General features: G+C 32.4%; 1 protein-coding gene across 3 annotated transcripts; it reads left to right on the forward strand.

Annotated features, from left to right (window-relative positions):
* Positions 1 to 441: 441 nt before the first annotated feature.
* Positions 442 to 20,288, forward strand: LOC148619024 (dual specificity mitogen-activated protein kinase kinase 4-like). Of its 3 annotated transcripts, none has more exons than XM_088578504.1 (13): positions 442 to 701; positions 1,923 to 1,991; positions 2,771 to 2,858; positions 4,658 to 4,727; positions 5,825 to 5,938; positions 6,900 to 7,019; positions 7,402 to 7,521; positions 7,955 to 8,006; positions 9,583 to 9,710; positions 12,927 to 13,004; positions 13,467 to 13,609; positions 15,850 to 15,895; positions 16,437 to 20,288. In XM_088578504.1, exons 1-13 carry the CDS (start codon positions 647 to 649, stop codon positions 16,557 to 16,559), a joined length of 1,206 nt encoding a protein of 401 aa, XP_088434630.1. In that variant the 5' UTR covers positions 442 to 646; the 3' UTR covers positions 16,560 to 20,288. The 3 variants fall into 3 exon arrangements, with proteins under 3 accessions (XP_088434630.1, XP_088434631.1, XP_088434629.1); XM_088578503.1 differs by lacking the exon at positions 442 to 701 and adding an exon at positions 780 to 950; XM_088578505.1 differs by lacking the exon at positions 1,923 to 1,991.
* The last annotated feature ends 812 nt before the right edge of the window (positions 20,289 to 21,100 follow it).

The raw sequence follows: 21,100 nt of genomic DNA on the forward strand, positions 1-21,100 counted from the left end.
GAATTTACTTATTTCGGCAGAGAGTAGAGGGTTGAAGTAAATAATCAAAAAGTTTGGATGCTTGTGTCAACGAGGTATAAAAAGCGGCAAAAAATATAGAAATCTTTAAGTTCATCTTTCGACGGCAAAGTAGGTATTAACTTGGGTACCTGGAAATCAGTGGGATGCACGGGGTTATCTCAGTCCACGTACTGAGATCTGATAATCGAATCCATTTGTTCCAACTCCTGGATGTGCTTTAATGTCTGCCCTCTGGGTGTGTTTTGATTTTCCTGGGTTGATATTAGGTTGACGATATTGATGGATCCAGTTTTTACAGGTAACAAAAACTTCAGGAAACGAAAGATAACTCTTTGACGTTCACGGAAATTTCCGATTTGACACGATTTGAGCAGGTGCCTGCTATTCGGCTAATTCCGTTCATTTCCGTCAAAGTTTTGACGTCACAGGGATTTTCCCAGGAAGACTACGAGTAGATGAGTCATCGCAGAGTAATGAACATCGCTACCCAATCACGTTTCCTCTAAGCCAACGATTACTGCTACCTGTTTTGCTGTGTTTTGAGGATTACAAGGAATAGTTTACATGAAAAACACAACTGTCATACTGGCAAATATTAACAACCAAATATTAGCCGTTTTTCAAAATGGCGGACCCAGAAAAACCGAATCAGAATCCAAAAAAGCCGAATGACAGTCAAGGTAGCGTACACTTGTGGAAATCCATGTTAGTTTTATTTTAGGATCAATGAGTCATACAGAAGTTTATGTTTTTACTGTTTAATCATTCAACGAGTGGAGCAAATGACATTTAAATAAAGAGTATTGACAATAACTCACTATAATGTAAACACTCATTTGCAGATGCACAAGAAATGTGCAGTTGGTGTAAAAGAGTCAAAATGTTCCTGTCATATCCCACTTTGAGCAAAACATGTATTGGTCAAAAGGGTAAACAACACACATTTTTGTCAATAAAGTCTTTAAAATGAAAATGTAAGGCACTTGCACAGGTTCTCAAAATAATGTACACATTTTATGTGGTCTTTCTGAAAACCTCACACAAGAAACTAAGAAAACAATGTTGTCAACAACCTGTATCAAACCTATTAGTTTCTTAAAGCAGTTGTCCCAAACATTAGATACTATACCACAGCATAAAATTAAAAGACCTTCATGAAAAAATCTGTCTCATTGACTCATGTGTAACCTTTGTATTTTTTCAAAGATTCTGGCACATATGTTCATTTGCTTTTTTTATATCATTGTTGTAAATTGTTCTTAAATCATACAGTTCTTATTTTCTACATGTTCCTGTAATTCGTCAACTCACAGGTTTGATTTCTTAATCTTAAGACAGTTTATGTGATCTATATATTAAAGAAGGTAACTATGTAAAAGGATAACATTGAAAGTGCTGTTGAAAGTACACTGTACTTGTTTCAATTTGACTGTAACCAATGTGTGAGACTTCCTATTTATTTTGGGTGGAGGGAAACCAAAACCTACTCTTCAAATGTGTGCATATGTACAGTATTTGTGAGTTATGTTCATTCCAGGGTTTTCTACATTTTACTTCTGTTTAAACTGATACTGACAAATATTCATATTTGTTTAAAAAGTAAAATTGTATTGCTTATTTCAGCTTTTATACTAACAAATTCATATACAGCAAAGAAAATATGTTAATACAGAGTTGCAGGATACGTCTTCTTGCAGTTCTTTCATCTGGACAAAATTCTAGCATGAAATTGCATGGTTCATATCAGCAATATTGAAAAATTTCAGAGCTGTTGAAATTGTTTCTAACTTATAGTAGGTACTCAGTGGCAATACATTTTGTTTTTGTTTCAAAGTATTTTTTTCAAATTGTTTTAAAATGAACTAGGTGTTCTATATACATGTGCTTTTGATTATTTCCAGTGTCAGAAAACCATGATGAAAAAGTAGAAGAAGCAACCTTAGGCAAGAAGTTAAAACGAGAAAATGACAGTAAGATTTTTATAAAAATTTGCAGTCCTAAACAATTCTTATTGGAAGGTGTTAGAAAGAGTAATCAAGGGAACCAAGGTTATAGCGGTAATTAGAAAGATTGAATAAGTTTTTCAGTTTTGATGTCTTTTTATCTTAGAACTAACTATTAGCCCTTACACAATGTAAGCTAGTTCTTATAAGTTTAACAATTATCAACAGCTCTGCGAATTTATAGCATAATATATACTAGGGGGTAGTGAAACAGTGATGCATCAGTGTATCACAATCTTTTTTGTTACGATCTGGAAATCAATACCGGGGTCGTTTTTGCAATCTGATTCCTCATATAGCTTAACCAGAGGTCAAAAACTAAGTAATGATGGCTAAAAATTATTTCTCAATCACAAACTGATTTACCTGCTGTTTAAAGCACTTTACATTTGCATAAAATGTAATGGACGAAAGCTAGTCAAATCCTACGGACATCGTTATGTGTCATTTTTTATGTAATTTACTGAACTGTAAATGAAATAACACAAACAAGACATGTTTGTAAAGATCATGAAATAAATCAGATCATCAGCCAAGATTGTGATATGTATCAGATTGTGGCAGTGGAATCCTTACACCCGTAATATATACACTGGATTGTGATCATAATGTGCTCATACATGTACTAACTCTACATGATTTCAGTTTCATGTTTGATCCTTGTTATGTGTCCTTTCTAGATTGACTAATCAGAAAAGGTGTTATCTATTGTTTTGTTTTATGAAGAATGTTGTTATGTTTTTCAGAAAGAATGCGAGAGCGGCTGGAAATAAGATTTCCAAATCCTCACAGTAACTTACCTTCTTTAGCCAGTTTAGGATACCCAACTCGACTGTAAGTTTATGCAGCTTAGGTACTGTAGTTATTTCAACAATGACTACCTAGAATTAATCAAAAACATACTACTTAAAATAGCAGTACTATTTTACAACACTCAATTTCCTTCCTCTTTTTAGTTCAGATGGACCAAATGTTCTGTCATATGTGTTATCAAACCTTTTTTTTTAATTAAATTACTCAGTGTATGGAAAATCATGAATTTGCATTAAAGTGTTTTGAAATCTTTCAAAACACTTTTTGTTCTGTTTGATCCACTACTATTGAGCAAGTGATACCAAAATCCTTACATAATTTCAAGATATATCTTCTTGGTACAGAAGAATGCATCATCATCATCATCTTGATAACAACAAATGCTTACTACAACTGTTGCCACTAGAGGCATTCTAAGCTTTTGATTGTCAAATTTCGAAGTTAAGCTTCTCAGAAATTACATGACATGAAACTTTTCAACATTGTCAACAGCAAAATAGCCATGGAAACTTAGTAGGTAATTGAATTGTGACCCTTTTTTTAGTCCTATTAAAGTATTCTTTATCCACATGAAGATTCCTTATTTTCAATCTTTCCTGCAGTGAATAAATTAATATCCAAATATTATATATTTTTTTAGAAGTGTTCATCTAAGGAAGGGTCAAAAACAGCTTCTTTGCCCTTAATTTTCAGTCTCAACAATCTTAATATTACAGGCAGTCTTTGTGCTTATATACAGACCAAATACACTTTAGTATAAAAATTTAATAGTCAGAAGCTAAGATTGTGTCTAGTGGCAATTTTAGTTCAATCAACTGTCATATTTAAATTTTTTGGGAACATGTTTGGTTCCTGTAAATGGAAGACCATAACAGACCTAAATACAGTCAAACTTCACTCGCTCGAACTCGGATGGCTCGAACACCCGGGATTTCTCGAACACAATTCACAGTACCAAAATTTTCTCCTATATAATCAATATAAATAACCATGGATTTCTCTAACACTTGAACTGACGAGTTGGTCGGTTTGGTAGTAAATCTTAGAGAATAACCATCACTAACTCGAACTCGTCAGCCATTTTGTCAGCTTGGATAATAAAAGGTGTGAAAAATTGAAACCCTATCATTAGTCAGTGTCATTTTAGTTAGTTACAGGTAATACTTAAGTCATCACTAATTAGGTAGTTTTGATCTTAACATAGTACTGATTAAAGTTCAAGAATGTCCTGAAGTCGGTATGATGAAAGCATGAAAGAAAATCAGATAAAAACAAATTATTGACCAAGGAACTTGAACTCTGAACGTTTTTAAAAGCGAACACAGCATTTGTAATGTCCACAAATCAACATAATCTTCCGAAAGCGAATGAAAAGGATCCAAGAACTAACACAACTTTGGAAGAAGTAAGCAATTTCTAACAATAAAGTCGAACTCGACCAGCAACGAAAAAAAATCCAGAAATATTTGAACTTCAATTCTCGAACTCCCGATAACTCGAACACATTTCAATGGTGCCTTGGAGTTCGAGCTACCGAGGTTTGGCTGTAATGCTATTCATAAATAAGGAAACTTGTCCATTCCAAATGTTCTTGAAATTTATGTATTTTTAAAAATAATTTTACCAAACAGTTAAGTGCACATATTTTTGAAGTCGATTACATTTCTAATTCTTATTTACCTTTGGTATTACCAATTGATTCTCCTTAAAACATTGTTCTGTGTTCACACATATTTGAATGCAAGATTGATGGAAACAGTGGTAAACTTAAATAGGACTAATCACTTGCCTGCATCTTTGAAAAGGTTTTCATATTTCAGAGAAAGACTGTATGGTAGACCTAGTCACAGTATTCAGTCCTCTGGAAAGTTACAGATTGCTCCAAAAGAGGTATGATATATGTATTACACCTTTAAAAGTATCATGTGAGTAATGAACTAGTTAGCCTGAAATGTTGAGAGTGGATGTCATTTGCCTTTTTACTTGCATCACTGGTGGTAAAAGCAGGTCTAGTAGCTGCTCAGCTCTGTACGTCATGCTTATGGGTACCTACTTTCTGTAGTCTGCAACTCAAAAAGTTTTCAATCAGTATAATTCAAACTCTGTGTTTATATACATACTGTAGATATGCACCTCTTATCATTAAATTTGATATATTCATTCCTACATTTTAAGCATGTTGAACCTAGCCATTTTTTGTAACTATGTTGTGAACGGAAACTTAATTTTTTCACATTATGATACCAAAGCTTTGAATTTCATGACAAAATATAAGAGAGTATCAATTACATTCATGAATCTCTATAAAGCAAGATTTTTTTTTCAAATGTATACATTATCAGTGGCATTATTAGAAATTCAAAGCTTCTAGATGAAAGTATGAAAGATCAGTGTGCTTACAAATTGATTAAGCAAATTAAAATGTCTTGTTTAGGGCCACATTCTAGTGAGTGTTCTTTTTATTCAATTAATTGAGTTATTGCACTGTTGGTTCTCAACACTGGAATGCTTTCCATTAGCAATGTAACAAAAGAGTCAAAGAATTTCTGTTGAACAATTCAATGAAAATGTAGTTATTTAAGCAGGAGGGTGCATGCAATATTCAGACCTGCTCACTTAAAAGGTTTTGCCATTTTTTTTTTTTCAGTTGAAACAGTAAAAATATGTATTCCGATACATGGTTGCGAAAATATTGTCAAAAGTAAAAAGGAGGAAAAATTCTTAAAAAATCTTATTTGCGATCTACAAAAATAATTACCCTTAATCGGTATCAGCTGAGCGTTTTATGTAAAGCAAACTTTTGCATACCTTAAGTTTGAAGGCTGCCTTGGTTTTAATACTTATCTATTAATTTCAGTGATTTATTGAGAGTGTGTTACACAATATTTTGTTTTGTCCATGTTCAGTTCAAATAAAGATTTGTCAAAAATATATTAATATTACATGTAATTGGTTTGTATTGATTGATGATTTCTTCTTTTTTTCAGTGTTACTTTTTTACAGCAGATGATTTAAAAGAAATAGAAGAAATAGGGAGAGGAAATCATGGGGCTGTGTTTAAAATGGAACACATTCAAAGTCAAAAAGTCATGGCTGTCAAAGTAAGATCATTTCTATAAAAGGATAATGTATTGATTAGTTAAAGGCCTAAAAAATGTTGTTTTTCAGGTAACCACACTGACTCTTTAACTTTTTAAAATTCATACTACAAAAAAAAAATGACACCCATTGGACGGTCCTATTTCCATTCGCAGGCTTCTTCAATTAACTAATTTTTATGCAATATCCAGTGTTTAAATAGGTAATATTACTTAAGGCTCTGCCTATTTTAGATTCAATTTTTGGCATTATCCAGTGAACAGATATGATTTTAGACTTTGAGGGACAGAGCTATTTGTTATCACATTTAACTTTATTGGTAATGCACATTTATGTTGTCATATGGCTGACGTCTAATGGGTGTATGTAAGATAATGTGCATCTGGGGTCAAAGGTCAAACAACCACATCTTTCCAACAGAAAGATTTTTAGTCATTCATGTTTAAACAGAGCATCTACGTATGTAGGACGTCCCAGACCATCCATCCTTATTATTTATAGCAGCTTTTCATTGTTTAAAGTATATCAGAAAACATACTTTGTGAAATTAAAATCCATGAAAATAGGAAGTATTTTCTTCAAAACATCAAAGAAACCATTTCTAATTTCGTAATTACTTGGTAATACACTTATTTTCTGGTTACCTTATACATTTGAAAAATAAATAAATAAATAAAAATCCCACCTACCAATCCTATGAATTCCTGGTGATGTAACATGAAAAGCAACACTTTCTTTTCCTTGGCCTAAATGGAAAATATTCATTCGAAAAGTCAAAAGCAAGAAAATTTCAATTTGTAAATAATGTGTTTTATACCTTATGCTATTAAAGTATTTTTACCATTCTGTTTTTAATACCTGATATTCTCAGTTGCAATGTAGCTGTTTTATGTGCTTATAAGTCTGACATAATCCATTAGTGGACACCATCATGCACACGTTTTTGTTACCTTGTTGTTGTAGAGAATACGATCAACGGTTGATGAAAAGGAACAGAAACAGTTGTTAATGGATTTAGATGTTGTCATGCGTAGTAATGATTGTCCTTTTATTGTGCAATTTTATGGTGCATTATTTAAAGAAGTAAGTAAAGAAAATTCATTTATTTATTATAGAAAATTTAATTATTTTAATGCATATAAGTTTAACATAAAAATGATGAAAGTCAAATGTGTGGTTTTATTGTAAGAAAAAGAAATGTGGTTATTTAGTCCTTGGAATATGTACATTTAGTGTTTCCTACACTGTTTTTGGAAGGCTGCTTTTGTGTCATTTTTCTCTAAATAGATTATAATGCTTGAATTTACCTCTATTGTGCTAGAGTACCATTTTTGGACCTGGATTTCTTTTCAAAGGCTGCAGGAAACTTTAACTTGATGTAGTCATTAGTTAATGATACATTGAAGTAATTTCCAGGTTTATTTTTTTGTAATCAAGTAAGTAAATATTTTTAATTACATTTCAGGGAGACTGTTGGATATGTATGGAAGTTATGGACTCTTCTTTAGATAAATTTTACAAATTTATTTATAATGTGTTAGAAAGTTCGATACCAGAAGAAATTTTAGGAAAAATAACAGTTGCTGTAAGTACTTCAGTGGAAGTAGTAATATCTATTTAATATTTACTGTTTAGTTAATGGGATAAAAGTAATTAAATGTATTCAAATGATTTATAATTGATTGGAATGAGTTTAAGCTGCAAAAGCTTAATACTTTGTACAACTTTCTATAACATATACTTATTTAAAAGAAAGATAATATAGGTTAAAACTGTCTGACATGTTGATTTTGTTTTTCAGTATAATATAAGTTCTATCCTATTCAAGCAAACTGCTGTGGTGTTCACTTTTTCAAGCACTGTCTTAAGTTCTTAAGGGATAATAAAAATTTGGTTACTGCATACTATGAACACTTATGTATTCCAAAATTTATTGAACATTACAAAATCTTGTAACTCATTGAAATGTGATTTGAATTATTTTTACACAACTCATATTTTTTTACTTGCTTTTTCAGACTGTGAAAGCTTTAAATTATTTAAAAGAACATTTAAAAATTATACATAGAGGTAAGAAGAAATGTATTTAACCAAAAGTTACAACAAACCATTTGAAGGTATTAACATTAATTTTTTTGTCAAAATCTGGTTTATTATCATTTAAGCTTAAGTAGTGTGTCACAGTGAAAAGATGTGCGTCAACTTTCTTTCAATTATGGCTTTGTTAATACTTCAAAGTGCAGTATATCATAGTTAAGCTACACTTACTTAAGGAAGCAAAACATTTCCCTTATCATTTTTTCTGCTAAAAGGAGTTGTAGTTGCTTAAGGTAAACAAACATAGTTGATAGTGCATTGGGTAAGGTAACTCCTGTAGATAGTGCATTGGCTAAGGTAACTCCTGTAGATAGTGCATTGGCTAAGGTAACTCCTGTAGACACCTTCCAATCAACTTATAAGTGACTTTTAGGTTTCAATTTATAAATCATTTTTTTTGGCTAAAAATTAAAGAAGTAGTTTTAATATATTTTGGTCATTTTTACTACCTGTTGGGTCAGCATTAACATTTTTTGTGTTTCTCATTTTTAAACTGTCCTCTAGCATATGAAGTAAATCAATATTAGTTGAAATTAATGAAAATCCTGATGTCTTTCCTTTAAAATGGTATCAACACAATAGCTCTATCACTGATAGATTTGCATGCAATACTACTCTTTCAAAGAAAATGACATATTTTTACTACATATTTTCAGAAAATAATTGCTTATTATACCCCCAGCAAACAAAGTTAGAGGTGTATAGGAATCACCCTGTCTGTCTGTCTGTCTATCCACATGTCTTGTAAGCGCAACTACTCCTTAACAGCTCAAGGGATTTGATGAAATTTGATAGGAAGGCTGGATATCGTATGTAGATGTGCATGAAGAAATGCAGTTACTGTTGGAGTACTCCAAAGGAGTTAAAACCTTGTAAGCACAGTTCCTCCTTAACTTCACAAGGGATTTTGATGTAATTTCAATGGAAGGCTTGGTGTCATATATAGATATGCGTGAAGGAATATAATTTTTGTTGGGTGATGCTGCAGGAGATAATCCAACAAGACTTCGACATTAAAGTCTATTTGAAGTGGGGTTATTGATCACAGTATTTCTAGTTATAATTTTCAGTAGACCACCATTGTTTCTTTAAGAGTCCTAGAGATGACTGTTGTCAATTTTTATAGAAAGAAAAATTCTCACTTGTTTGATTCTCAGTTCTAAAGGTTTTTGGCAAGTAATTTTTTTAGATTATGACTTTTAATCAAATAACTTTGCAAGTCCTGATCAAATTTGACCAGAAATCTCCAAAATGCAGAGGTTTTCACTCTAAGGTCATTATGTTTGAAACATTTTTCCAAATTCTATTAAAGCTACACAATTTGCACATAACTCAAAACCTGTAAAGGACATAGTGATTTTCTTATACCTTAAGACTGTTGTACTATCCAGCTTCCTATTAGTCCCATTTTATGATTTATTTTCTTCATTCCAAGAAAGACTAGTAACTTTAAGCCATTATAAAGGTCTTCATGGACTATAAAGAATTATTGGTCATTTGTTTCTTTACTATTGAAGAATGATCAGTCATGCTTGTATTTAATTTTCAGATGTGAAACCTTCAAACATTCTCCTTGACCGTCAAGGCAACATTCGACTCTGTGATTTTGGTATTAGTGGCCAATTAGTTGATTCCATAGCAAGAAGTAGAGATGCTGGTTGTCGTCCATATATGGCAGTAGGTATATTTATATGACCATAAAAATTTGCATAATCTCTGGCATACATAGACAGTTTGGTTTCCAGACAATAACTGAAGTTGAAGTGTATGGTCCATTAGAAATTGTACCACAAGGTGTCATACTACAAAAGGAAGGCTGAGATTGATTTTCGGAGTTGTCACTTGAACCATGTAGGAATAAGGGGTCAGAAGTAAGCATTTTCATGATATCCAAATAACTTGATTATAAGTGGATGGATCTCTTTGAAAGTGCCAAAAAGTGCTGTTAAAGGAAAGCTGGGATTGATTTAGGGAGTTACAACTTGAACAGTGTGAGAATTAGGGGCCAATAACTTAACCAAATGTCAATAGATCTCGATGAAATTGTACCACAAAATGCCATACCTCTAAAGGAAAGCTAGGATTGATTTTGTGGGTTGTAACTGGAACCATAAGTAAGCAAGGGGCCACTTTAATTCTGGTCAACAGTGATATTGTTTGTCATAAATTACCTCCTACATTGGACTGTTTCCTCTTCCCAATTTGTCCTAAAAGTGGCTAAAAAGTAATTCAAAGTAGATAAACTATTTCCAGTTTGGTAGTTGAAGGGTAGGATATGGTGTTTTTGTGTTCAAATTTACAGATTAAATATTTGTGATTTGTCTTTTTCATGACATCCTGTTTAATAATCATTTCAACTACTAACTCAAGGTTTTGTATGGTTATTCCAAATTTCCCAATTGAAAAAATGAAGCATTGAGGGATATTTTTGTAACAAAAGGAGAATGGTGTAGTTTTGAAAAAGGGTAACAATAATAATGGGTTAAATCTTTTCTTGTGTCAAATATTTGATCTGAATCAAAATTCAGAGCAGTATCAATGAGTAGTGTGTATACTTGCCCCAATTTTTCAAGGTTTGACCTCTGTGGTCATATGGAGCTGTGCCCAGCTAAAGAAAGCATTTTATCTTGATTGTTAAATATTTCAGCCTGTGCAGGTCCGGGTGTTAAAAGAATAGGCCTGCAGCAGCGCTAAGCTTGTCATAAAATGAGACTAAATAGTGCTCTGCCCACTGAGCAACTGGGATGTGTGCCCCAGGTGGTGGAATGGGGTACTCCTGGCTACATGCTGGGGTTGTCAGGCTATAATACAGAAAACCCGACTGCAAACCATAGTGGTGCACCGTGTTGGGAAAGATGCCACGTTCCTCACACGTTAAAGAACCCTACTGTGGTATTCTCCCCGAGTTGGAACCATAGGGCTCTGCCACAGGAGGCTAAATTGCCTGACCCTACCCATGTCTCCCTATTTCCAGTGGCAATCAAAATTTGTCGACCCCATTGCCCTTGTGTCCCATCCCTTTTTCATTTCATCATCATTTCATGTTCATTTTATCATCAATTTCATGTTCATTGTCTGAATATAGCTGAAATATTGCTGCTCAGACGTTAAACCCCAACAAACAAACAAACAAAAATATTTCATTTGTGGGGGGGAGTGTTTTCCCCAGGCCCTTAAAGCGCTGCACTTAACAGTGCTGTCAAGATTGGTACTGTGCTATCTTGCTACCAGCGCTGTGCTATAAACTATAATTTGAAGATTAAAAGTCAATTACTGCAGGAAACATGTGTGCCCTGAGGTCATTTATGGCATCCTACAAGGTAATTAACAGTAAACATGCTATGGTCAGTTGATCACCGTCTGACTGCACAGGTGTCTGAAACCTTTGACATTGCCGACAAGATTCTTTATCAGTTACCCCACCTGGCCAAAAATTCATTTTAATGAAGGTGTCAATCAGGTATTAATATCTGATACTTAACCAATCAAAAGTGACTAAGGTAAAAATTCACTCAAGGTAGTAATAAAATTAGTTGAACAATTGATTGTATTTGATGGTTAATCATATCTTTCTCACTAATGCTATTTATTTTCGATTAAATTTTGAGAACTTTTACATCAAACATGAATGTTAGAATGTAAACAGTTAAATTGTTCTAATTTGTAAGATGCTTGATGTATTTATGAAGGCTAATAACATAATTTACAAACCGATAAAATCTAGACAGTAGTTGAAAGGAAAGTCCATATAACAAATGGCAAAATCGGGATAAAAAACAAAAAGTTGGAAACCACTGCAATGGTCCAGACTTGGTTCAGGCATTTTAAAAAGAAAGGTGGGTTAAGCTAGGTATTATAGCGTGCTTAACTTCCTGTTTCCATGAAGGTTCCATGTTTTCTTTATATTTCAACACAAATGGGCAGCACAAAAATTCACTGGTCAAAATTTTGTCACATGTAACATCAAGGGTCTGGAAATTTTGACAGCCCATGCCACTCATTTTATCAAACTTCAGCAGATGTTTGTGTCAGTCATGCTCATATCAAAACTTTTAAAAAAAATTGTACATGTAGTTGTTTTAAGATAAATATTGGATTTTGTGTTATTTCATCACATACTCTGTCTTTTATCAAATATCTGAACAAGTGAACAAGTCTGGTTTCGACCATACGTGGACGTTCCAACATGTAAACAGAACATCATATCTCTTGGACTTTTTCATCACATAGGCAAACAGCCAAAAAACTTCCGAGTGATGAAAAAAAAAATTGATTATTTATAAAAGAAAATCTTGAATACATTTTGTATATTTATTTAAGTGGGCTGTTGACTTCTGCGTTTAAAAGATTCAATTGGCAAATTAATAATTTCCAACTACAACTGATTCATTGTTTCAGCACCATATGTGCTTTCATTACCTCTGAAAGATCTCCAGGAAAATGATTGATGGATATCTCAAAAATTGTCTGAGTCACCTCAATTAATTCTTTTTTGCAATGGGGCTGCACGTGTACCGTTAATTCAATTATGCAATCAACTGATCAGTTACAGGTAAATCACAGTCGCAGGTGGCTGCACATGGGCTAAAATTGACATACACCTTTCAATTAATTTCCAATAAACAATTAGGAGACAGAAAGACAGGATGTTTATACACTAATAAAACTACGCAGACTGAAATTTATAAGGGTGGACAATTTTGTATGTGTGATATTGGGAAATGGTTGTCGGACATTTGCGAAATTTGTCGGTCAATGACCGGCATTTTTGACCATTTCCAGACCCATGTGTAAGATATGTAGGCCTAAGCAGTAAAAAGACTATAATGCTATTGTATCTATATTAGGTCACAGTTTAGATTACAATATTGAGGTATTTTGTTTTCTTTGCAGCCAGAGAGAATAGATCCTAGAGCCTCCAGTAAAGGTTATGATATTAGGTCTGATGTGTGGAGTTTAGGTATTACTCTAGTAAGTATCTATATGCTGTATCTTGTTACACCCTGCAGGCATTGCTTTTTGGAATCATTAGGTCCTTATGTCCATCCGTGTACCTTTACGCCTTACTCCTCTGAAATTGTATAATTGATTTTGATGAAACTTTAAGAAGGTTGTGTAATGTGGATCTGAATAGTTGCTTTCAGTGGGAGATAATCCAACTTAGAGGTTATTATTTCACATTCTAAGTTCAAGCTGCATATTTTTGGTGTGCCCTTTTCCATCCTTTTACAGATTGGCCTTAGAGTTTAAAATAAAAATGTATTTCTATTTCTTATATTATTCAACTGGAATTGTCAGGCTTAATGAACAATAAAATGAAATGCTTGGATTTCATACCGTTTTCTGTAAGAGACTGGAAAAACAATTGTAAAAGTGTTTAATGTTCTGTCCTAAATTGAGATTATTGATATGAATCAGAAACTTTATTTCCAGATGGAATTAGCTACAGGGAAATTCCCTTATCCTAAATGGAATAGTGTCTTTGACCAACTGCAGCAAGTTGTCCAAGGACCACCTCCACAGCTCAAATCAGAGGGCAGATTCTCTGAAGATTTTGTACATTTTTTAAATGCTTGGTAGGTTTATGTAAAACATTTTCATTGTAGATGGGTAGTGACAATGTACACTATTATACACTGTAGATCTAAGTAGAGGAGGATTTAGGTACATGTAAATGTTTCTGATATCTGTCAACACTGTTGTTGATGAATATTGCGTTCTTTTGGGGTGGGTGGATGAAATGTTAGTATAATAAATACATTGATGGGATTGAATTTCACAGAAATTTCTTAAGAGATTATTTTTTTCCAGAGGGGTACTTTCATGACTTTAGAAAACTTATAGATACATGGTTGATGCCTGAATAGTGCCTTCATTGTTGGTTTTTCAAACTTGGACAAAGTGTTAGTAGCCAAAAAACCTTGTAAATATTTTGGGGAGATTGAGTTATCAGAATGTGGACATGTGATATTATTAAGCATACTCACTGAAGTTTATTTATCATTCAAGAAATTCTTAGAAATGTATTGGCTATTGTATTACTTTTACTTGAATCAGCATTGTTATGACTTGTACTGTTTTCTATTCTAATTTTTTGAGAATGAGTATTAGTCACTCTAAAGAGGGTTTAATGAAAGAGGTACTTACCTCTTATGAATCTTCATAATTAGTACAAATTTTCACTGCTAATTATGGAGTAGTGCAAATGATTGTGAAGTTTATAGTCCAAATGTTTGAGATTTGGGTAAACCTTTTAGATTATGCTGGTTTTTTAGGTCATCATTATTGTCATTTTTAGCTCACCTGGCCAAAGGCCATGTGAACTATTGCCATCACTTGGCGTCCGCCATCGTCGTCGTCGTCGTAAACAATTTTTCAAAACTCTTCTCCTCTGAAACTACTTGACCAATTTGAACCAAACTTGGTATGAATGTTTCTTGGGGGTGTCCTGCATAGAATTGTTGTGGGGATTTTTGATCCATCGAAAAACATGGCGGCCATTACTAAAAATAGAATGTAGGGGTCAGACAGTAGTTTTTTGCATAAATCTCCAAAACCGTTAGGTTAAGCCAAATTCTGTCAGGGTGAAAGTGTTCAGCATGATGAAATCTATCTGTGGTAACATTTTCATTTTAATCTATTAAGCCATGTTGGAGTTATTGCCCTTTTTCAACGTTTTTTTGCTATTTTTAATGTTATTTCTTTCAAAACTCTTCTCCTCTGACACCACTTGATTAATTGGAACCAAACTTACTTAGAATGTTCCTTTGGGTATTGTGCTTAGAACTGTTGTGGGGATTTTTGATCCGTCAAAAAACATGGCCACCGTTACTAAAAATATAACATAGGGGTCAGACTTTAGTTTTTCGCATTTATCTCCATAACCGTTAGGTTTAGCCGAATTTTGACATGTTAAAGTGTTTAGCATGATGAGATCTATCTGTGGTCAAAATTTGGTGAAATTCTGTTGACCCATGTTGGAGTTATTGCCCTTTTTGGACGTAATTGTTGTTTTTAATGTTATTATTTTAAAATATCTTCTTTTCAGAAATTACTTTACAGAATTCAATGAAAGTTGATATTTTTGTTTTAAAAGGCATCCTTAACAAAGTAACCATTTGGATTTTTGATCTGTTATAAAGCATGGCAGCTGTTACTAAAAATTGAACATTGGGGTCAGACAGCATATTTTTGCATACATCTCCAAAACGGTTAGGTTTAACCAAAATCTGACATGGGGTAAAATTATTCAGCATGAAGAGATCTATCTGTGGTCTAATTTTGGTGAAAATTTGTTGACCCATGTTGAAGCTATTGCCCTTTTTGGACGTTTTTTTCTGATTATGATGTTTTTACTTTAAAAAATCTTCTCCTCAGAAACTGCTCACAGAATTCAATGAAAGTTAATATTTTTGGTCTCTGAAAAAGCATGGCTGCCATTTCTAAAAATAGAACAATTGGGACAGACAGCAGATTTTTGCATACATCTCCAAATCTGTTGGGTTTAGACAGTAGCTTTCAATTTCTGAAATGATCCTTATTATAAGGCTTACAAATATGTCCAATGAATCAAATGGAGTCAAAATTGTCTGACAACTCCTTGTTAGAGTTTTTGCCCTTAAAAGGCAAAAATTTAACCAGGTGAGCGATTCAGGCTTCCAGGAGCCTCTTGTTGTGGTATCGTACAGATATGTTTTTTTTCATTACCTCAAATATATATAATTTTAAGCATAGGTTAACAAAAAACGAGATTTCTTATGCAAATGTAGACTGAAATAACAATAAACATGTATTTTTTATTGATATTTAATTGCAGCTTAACTAAAGATGAAAAACAGAGGCCGAAATACATCAAATTGATAGTAAGTATTTAAGAACTTCTTTGTCTAAGAATGAGGCGAAATGTGTATAAAGTGGTATGAAGAAAAAGGAGATTTTATTGCATTATCCATGTATTTTTACCTCATAACTTTCAGAAATAACCATCAAAGTGTTTGTAAAGTTTGTCTTTTTAAGATATTTTTAGGTCATATTTAGTTGACATGAGCTTGTCTTTTTAAGATATTGTTAGGTCATATTTAGTTGACATGAGCTATGGAAAAGAGGAACACTTTTTCCCTATCTAAGCAGTCAAAAAATATCTACATCATAGATGCTTCAATATAAATTCGAATTTTTTTTTTTTTTTTTTTTTTTTTTTTGCAAAAAGACCAAATTTAGAAAAATGATGTGCCACCTTTTGCCCAGATTGGTACTTAAATGTTAAGAAAACTTTACATTGTTTTTGTAGGTAAAAATATAGCAACTTTTTGAATTTATGTATACATAATGATATCCTGGGTTCTTGATAGCATTTTAACTTGAAAATCCAACTTATTCTAATTTATCATGAAATTATTTCAGGAACATCCTTTCATCAAACGCCATGAAGAATTAGAAGTTGACGTAGCTGGCTACGTTTCCAATATACTTGACCAGATGCAGGACATCTCGTCAGACGATCTCATAGCTTCATCTTCATCATGACAAAGTCACACATTCTCTCATCAATTCAGGGATTATCAACTTGGTAGATGACCTACTGCTGCTGGAAGTAATGTCTTCTATGTAGGCATATATTTTGACCTTAGGCATCATGGAATAGTTTGGATAGATATGACAGGCTTTACAGTTGATAAATTATTGTATCTGTTAAAAAACTTCATAGTATTCACTTTGTATAATTACATACCTGTAGATAAACATGAAAGTAGGTAGTGTTATAGAAATGATGTCAATCTATGCATAATGCAATTTTTCAATAGAATGTGTCATGTTATAAATGTTAATATCATAATTTATATTAATGAAGTTGAGAATTTAAAGGCATCTTTTTCCATTCATCTGTATAACATGACAGGTGATAGTTTAACAAACATTATGTTCATGATAGGCCAATTAAATACTATGTGTGTTTCTGGTCTCCAGATTTTCCTGGTCCATCTTCTCTGGTGTTTTGTGATAATCTAAAGCAGATGAATTGGTGTCAGTCAATCATTTAAGGAAAGAAATTATCATACCTTATCTGTCAAAATGTGTAGAAGGTGGTCCTTTTATCAGAATAGGACCTTACCTTGAAGGGTGTTAGAAAACACACATTTAATTGGTTGTCTTACTAGGTAATTTTTCATCATAAGTTCCTCTTAAGGAAGTTGTTGTTTTTTTTTATGGTTCTTTTTTTTTTCTTTACATATCAAAGTAAAAAAAGGAATGACAAACAGAAGTGCAACAAAGATACATGTATTTATATCAAGGACTTGATCTTTGAACCTTTAACCTTGATTTAATAATTACCTTCGAGTTTATCTCCCTTTGTCATGATCTACAAGATATACAATAAGTTTGTTGACAGTATAATGGTTAGGTTTTCATTAAATGTTACCTTTCTGTTTCATGCAGAATGTCATCCTCAAATTATTTGCATAGTAATAAATAAAATTGCATTATTTTTTTTAAAAAATAGAACATTGAATCTCTACAATTATATTGTCAGTTTACTTAATTATTTGAAGTTCCTGTTTCATACATAATGTAAACTAATCAGATCTGAAGAAACTACATTAATATTTTTTTACTTTGAATTTTGGAAGGCCAAATTTTATAGTGTATTTAACACTAAATATTGCAACAACACAAAATGAACCCTTTTTATGCTAAGTATGTCAACATTTTACTTCACCGTTAAAGGAGGTAGACCTAGGGTAGGGTACACAACTCTTAAAAATCATTGGAACGTTTGTATTCAGCATTTTACATCAATCTTATGTAAGCATTTAATTAACTTGAATTCATTTTATTCTGCTTCAAATGAAAGCTTGAGAGGCTTTGGTGAAATTTAATATGATGCAAACATATCACTGATTTCATGAGTTATGTCCCTTACCCTAGGTCTACCTCCTTAATATTAATGTTAGGATTTTCCGGTATAATTAAGATTAGACCTATCAATTGTTCCATTCAGTCACTGCATGTAGGATCTAACTACACTCTATTCTACTTCTTGTTCAGATGACCTTTTTCAGGATCCATGGGGTTTTTCCCTTTGAATAATTCTGTTGTAATAATGAAAGATGAATTCTGATTGGCAGATCTGGAAGGTAGAATAGAGTAATGTTAGATCCTGTTAGATGCAGTGACTGAATGGAACAATTGATAGGTCTAATTTTAATTTGATGCGGGATTTTCATCCAAATTTTATTTGGCTATCATAGGAACATTACTTCTTGCTGATACATTGTAGGTTAACATAATGTGTAGACTTCAACATTCACAATTAGGTTGAAGTTTATTATATCAATGGCCTCCACATTGAAGAGGTTGGGATGTACTTTATTTTTGTGATGCAAACCATATCTATATAAAGGTCTTTAGTTTTATTTCACTTTCGTTTGGTAAAATTTTTTTATAATCCAAGAACCTTTGTGAAATGAATTCTTTTTCCAAATTTAGAAGTTGAACACCTAATGTTTAAAATTATGTGACAATGTTAAACATTAATTTCTAGGTCGGTTGAGTGGCAAGGCTTTGTTAATAATGCAGTGAAATTGTTTTACTGTGGTGTGTCCATTCATACTCAGAGGAGCCAGTCGTTAATGGCAAGGCTCTCTTGTATGTCTTTCATATATGTAACTAATCGTGAGGAGGTTGTATGTGTAATCATGTGTATTTTGTGTACAGACTGTATGTGATGTCACACCTGTTGTGCATTGTCTTTTTAAGAATGTGGATTTATACTGATCAGGAGATCTATAGCAACAATTCTGTGTAACGGTTTTATGCTTGTGTTTAATCTGTAAAACTGAAGTACATTTTATAACAGTGATTTTTGTAGACTTTGTTGTATATTCAAAGCATCATTTAGTATGGAAATCATAAATGGTTTGATTATATCAGTTTCTATAAAATAGTTTTTTTCTTTTGCACTCACTTGCTTCAACAGATAAAACCGAGGATTATTAAGTAAAAATCCTGCATTAATGATTGTAGGTTTTACTTACAGAGGGATTTTTATAAAACTTGACATGATTTTAATACTCTTGATTAAGGTGTAAATAAATTAAAGACATTTTTTTTCTGGAATTTTAAGAGTTTTTTTTTTGTAATGTTCAAGTGAGGGCTTTACCAAATAAAATTGTTAGTTTTCTTAATTTTTTAATTATCATGTGAAGACTTGCCCTAGATTTGATGATGACTCTAAGATTTTGTTTTAAGTTATGGATATCATGGTTTTCAAAAAATATTTGAAGCAGAGTATGAAGTGAATCAGTGTTATGACTAACTATTAGTGTCATATTTTTTTTTGAAATTATGATTTGAAAGCTTTCAACTTGATGTAAAATGAAAGTTCAGAAAGACTTTTAAAAGTATTGTCATCCATTCATTCTTTGATCAGAGTTTAGAAAGACTTAGATTGTCATCCATTCATTTTTTGATTGGAAAGAGTTTAAGATAGATTATACAGAATATTAGACAAACAGGTTTTGATACTGGCTTTCTCACAGGGTATCTCAGGTCATGGTTCACCTGTAACAAATCATTTGTCTTATATTAGGCTTATCAGTAATTTAAAGGTAGCATTTTTTTTTTGTACATTTAAAAAATTTTAAAAATCCAAATTTTGCCTTTAGAATTAATATTTTCAAATGACCTTTTTTGCCTGATCCAATTTTGTTGTGATACAGTTCATATGCAGCCAAAGTCATTCACTGTGACCAAAAAAAAATTTCATTGGATGTTTTGAGGAGCAGATTCCTTCCCAATTTGTCACTCATGCCTGCTAATAAACTGACATATTAATTTTTGTATCAGGGCCAGTACACTGTAACAAGCATTGTCAATCAGTGTACGTCACAGGTAAATGCTGCAGATAAAACCAATTCTCTGTGACTTATTATTTATTTATATGGTATAATTTAACTGATAAAAGTCATTCCTGTATGAATTGCAGTTTTATTGGAAATTGCTTTTTGTCTTTCTAGGATAGGTAATGGTGATTGATAATGGTAAAATTGATTATTCTGATGAAATAGAATATACATTTTCTATGTATTTGATAAGATTTGCCAGTAAATTGAATGCATTTTAGTCATAACAACTTAATGAACTTAACAATTCACTTGTAATGAATTCAAGTAAACTTTGCAGAACTAGTGCTATAATATTTTAAGTAATGACATTACTATGTCAAGTTTTAACTGAAATAAAGCTAAAACTAAGTGTTGATGACTTTTATTATTTTAGGGAAAAAAAAACAACATTTGTATGCCTTTCAATTAAGATTTGGGGCAGGATGAGTTTTGGTTGGTGTTTGTATTTTTAAAATAATTGGTAATATGTGCACACAAAAGCAGTCACTATTTTTTTACTCCCCTACCTAATTATTGAAGGGACTTAAGGTTTGCACTCCTTCCTTCTGTCAGTCTGGCAGATAAGTTATATGTACTTTTTATTTTTCATCATGCTTGCAGATATTCATTTAAAATTTGATATATTGCTTAACCATGGCAAGTTACAGGTCGAGTTCGAATGTTGCCCAGTCCAGTGATTTTATGCTGAGTCATGGCCCTAGGACTTCACCCAATATCTCAGTTTTGTGCACTTTTTCTTGTCATGTTTGCGGATATTCATTTTATATTAGGTACATTGCTATACAATGGCAAGTTATAAATCAAGTAGGAATAGTGTTCCAGTCTGTTGATTTATTTTTCTGAATTACTTCCAAACATAGAAAATTAATGGGATGAAGTTTTCTACTTTTTTGTTAAAAATTTTGCATGATGTCTGCACTCTGTGCTCTTAAATCAAGATTTCTTCCAGTAGGAGACAGTATTGCCATGCAATACACCCAGAATGCATATTAATCTGGTTATGTCATTGCTATACATTAATTGCTCTGTTTTGGATTGGTAAAAATATATCTGTTTTCTCCAATATTTGCTTTCTTACTTCATAAAGATATATTATGATCAAGCAAATACTATCAACTTACAAATACACTGAAGTTCCAAATGTAATAATATACCTCATTA

Source organism: Perna viridis, chromosome 4 (assembly GCF_037379345.1).
Source record: "Perna viridis isolate PV_CMFRI_1.1 ecotype Kerala chromosome 4, ASM3737934v1, whole genome shotgun sequence".
Taxonomy (NCBI): Eukaryota; Metazoa; Mollusca; class Bivalvia; order Mytilida; family Mytilidae; genus Perna; species Perna viridis.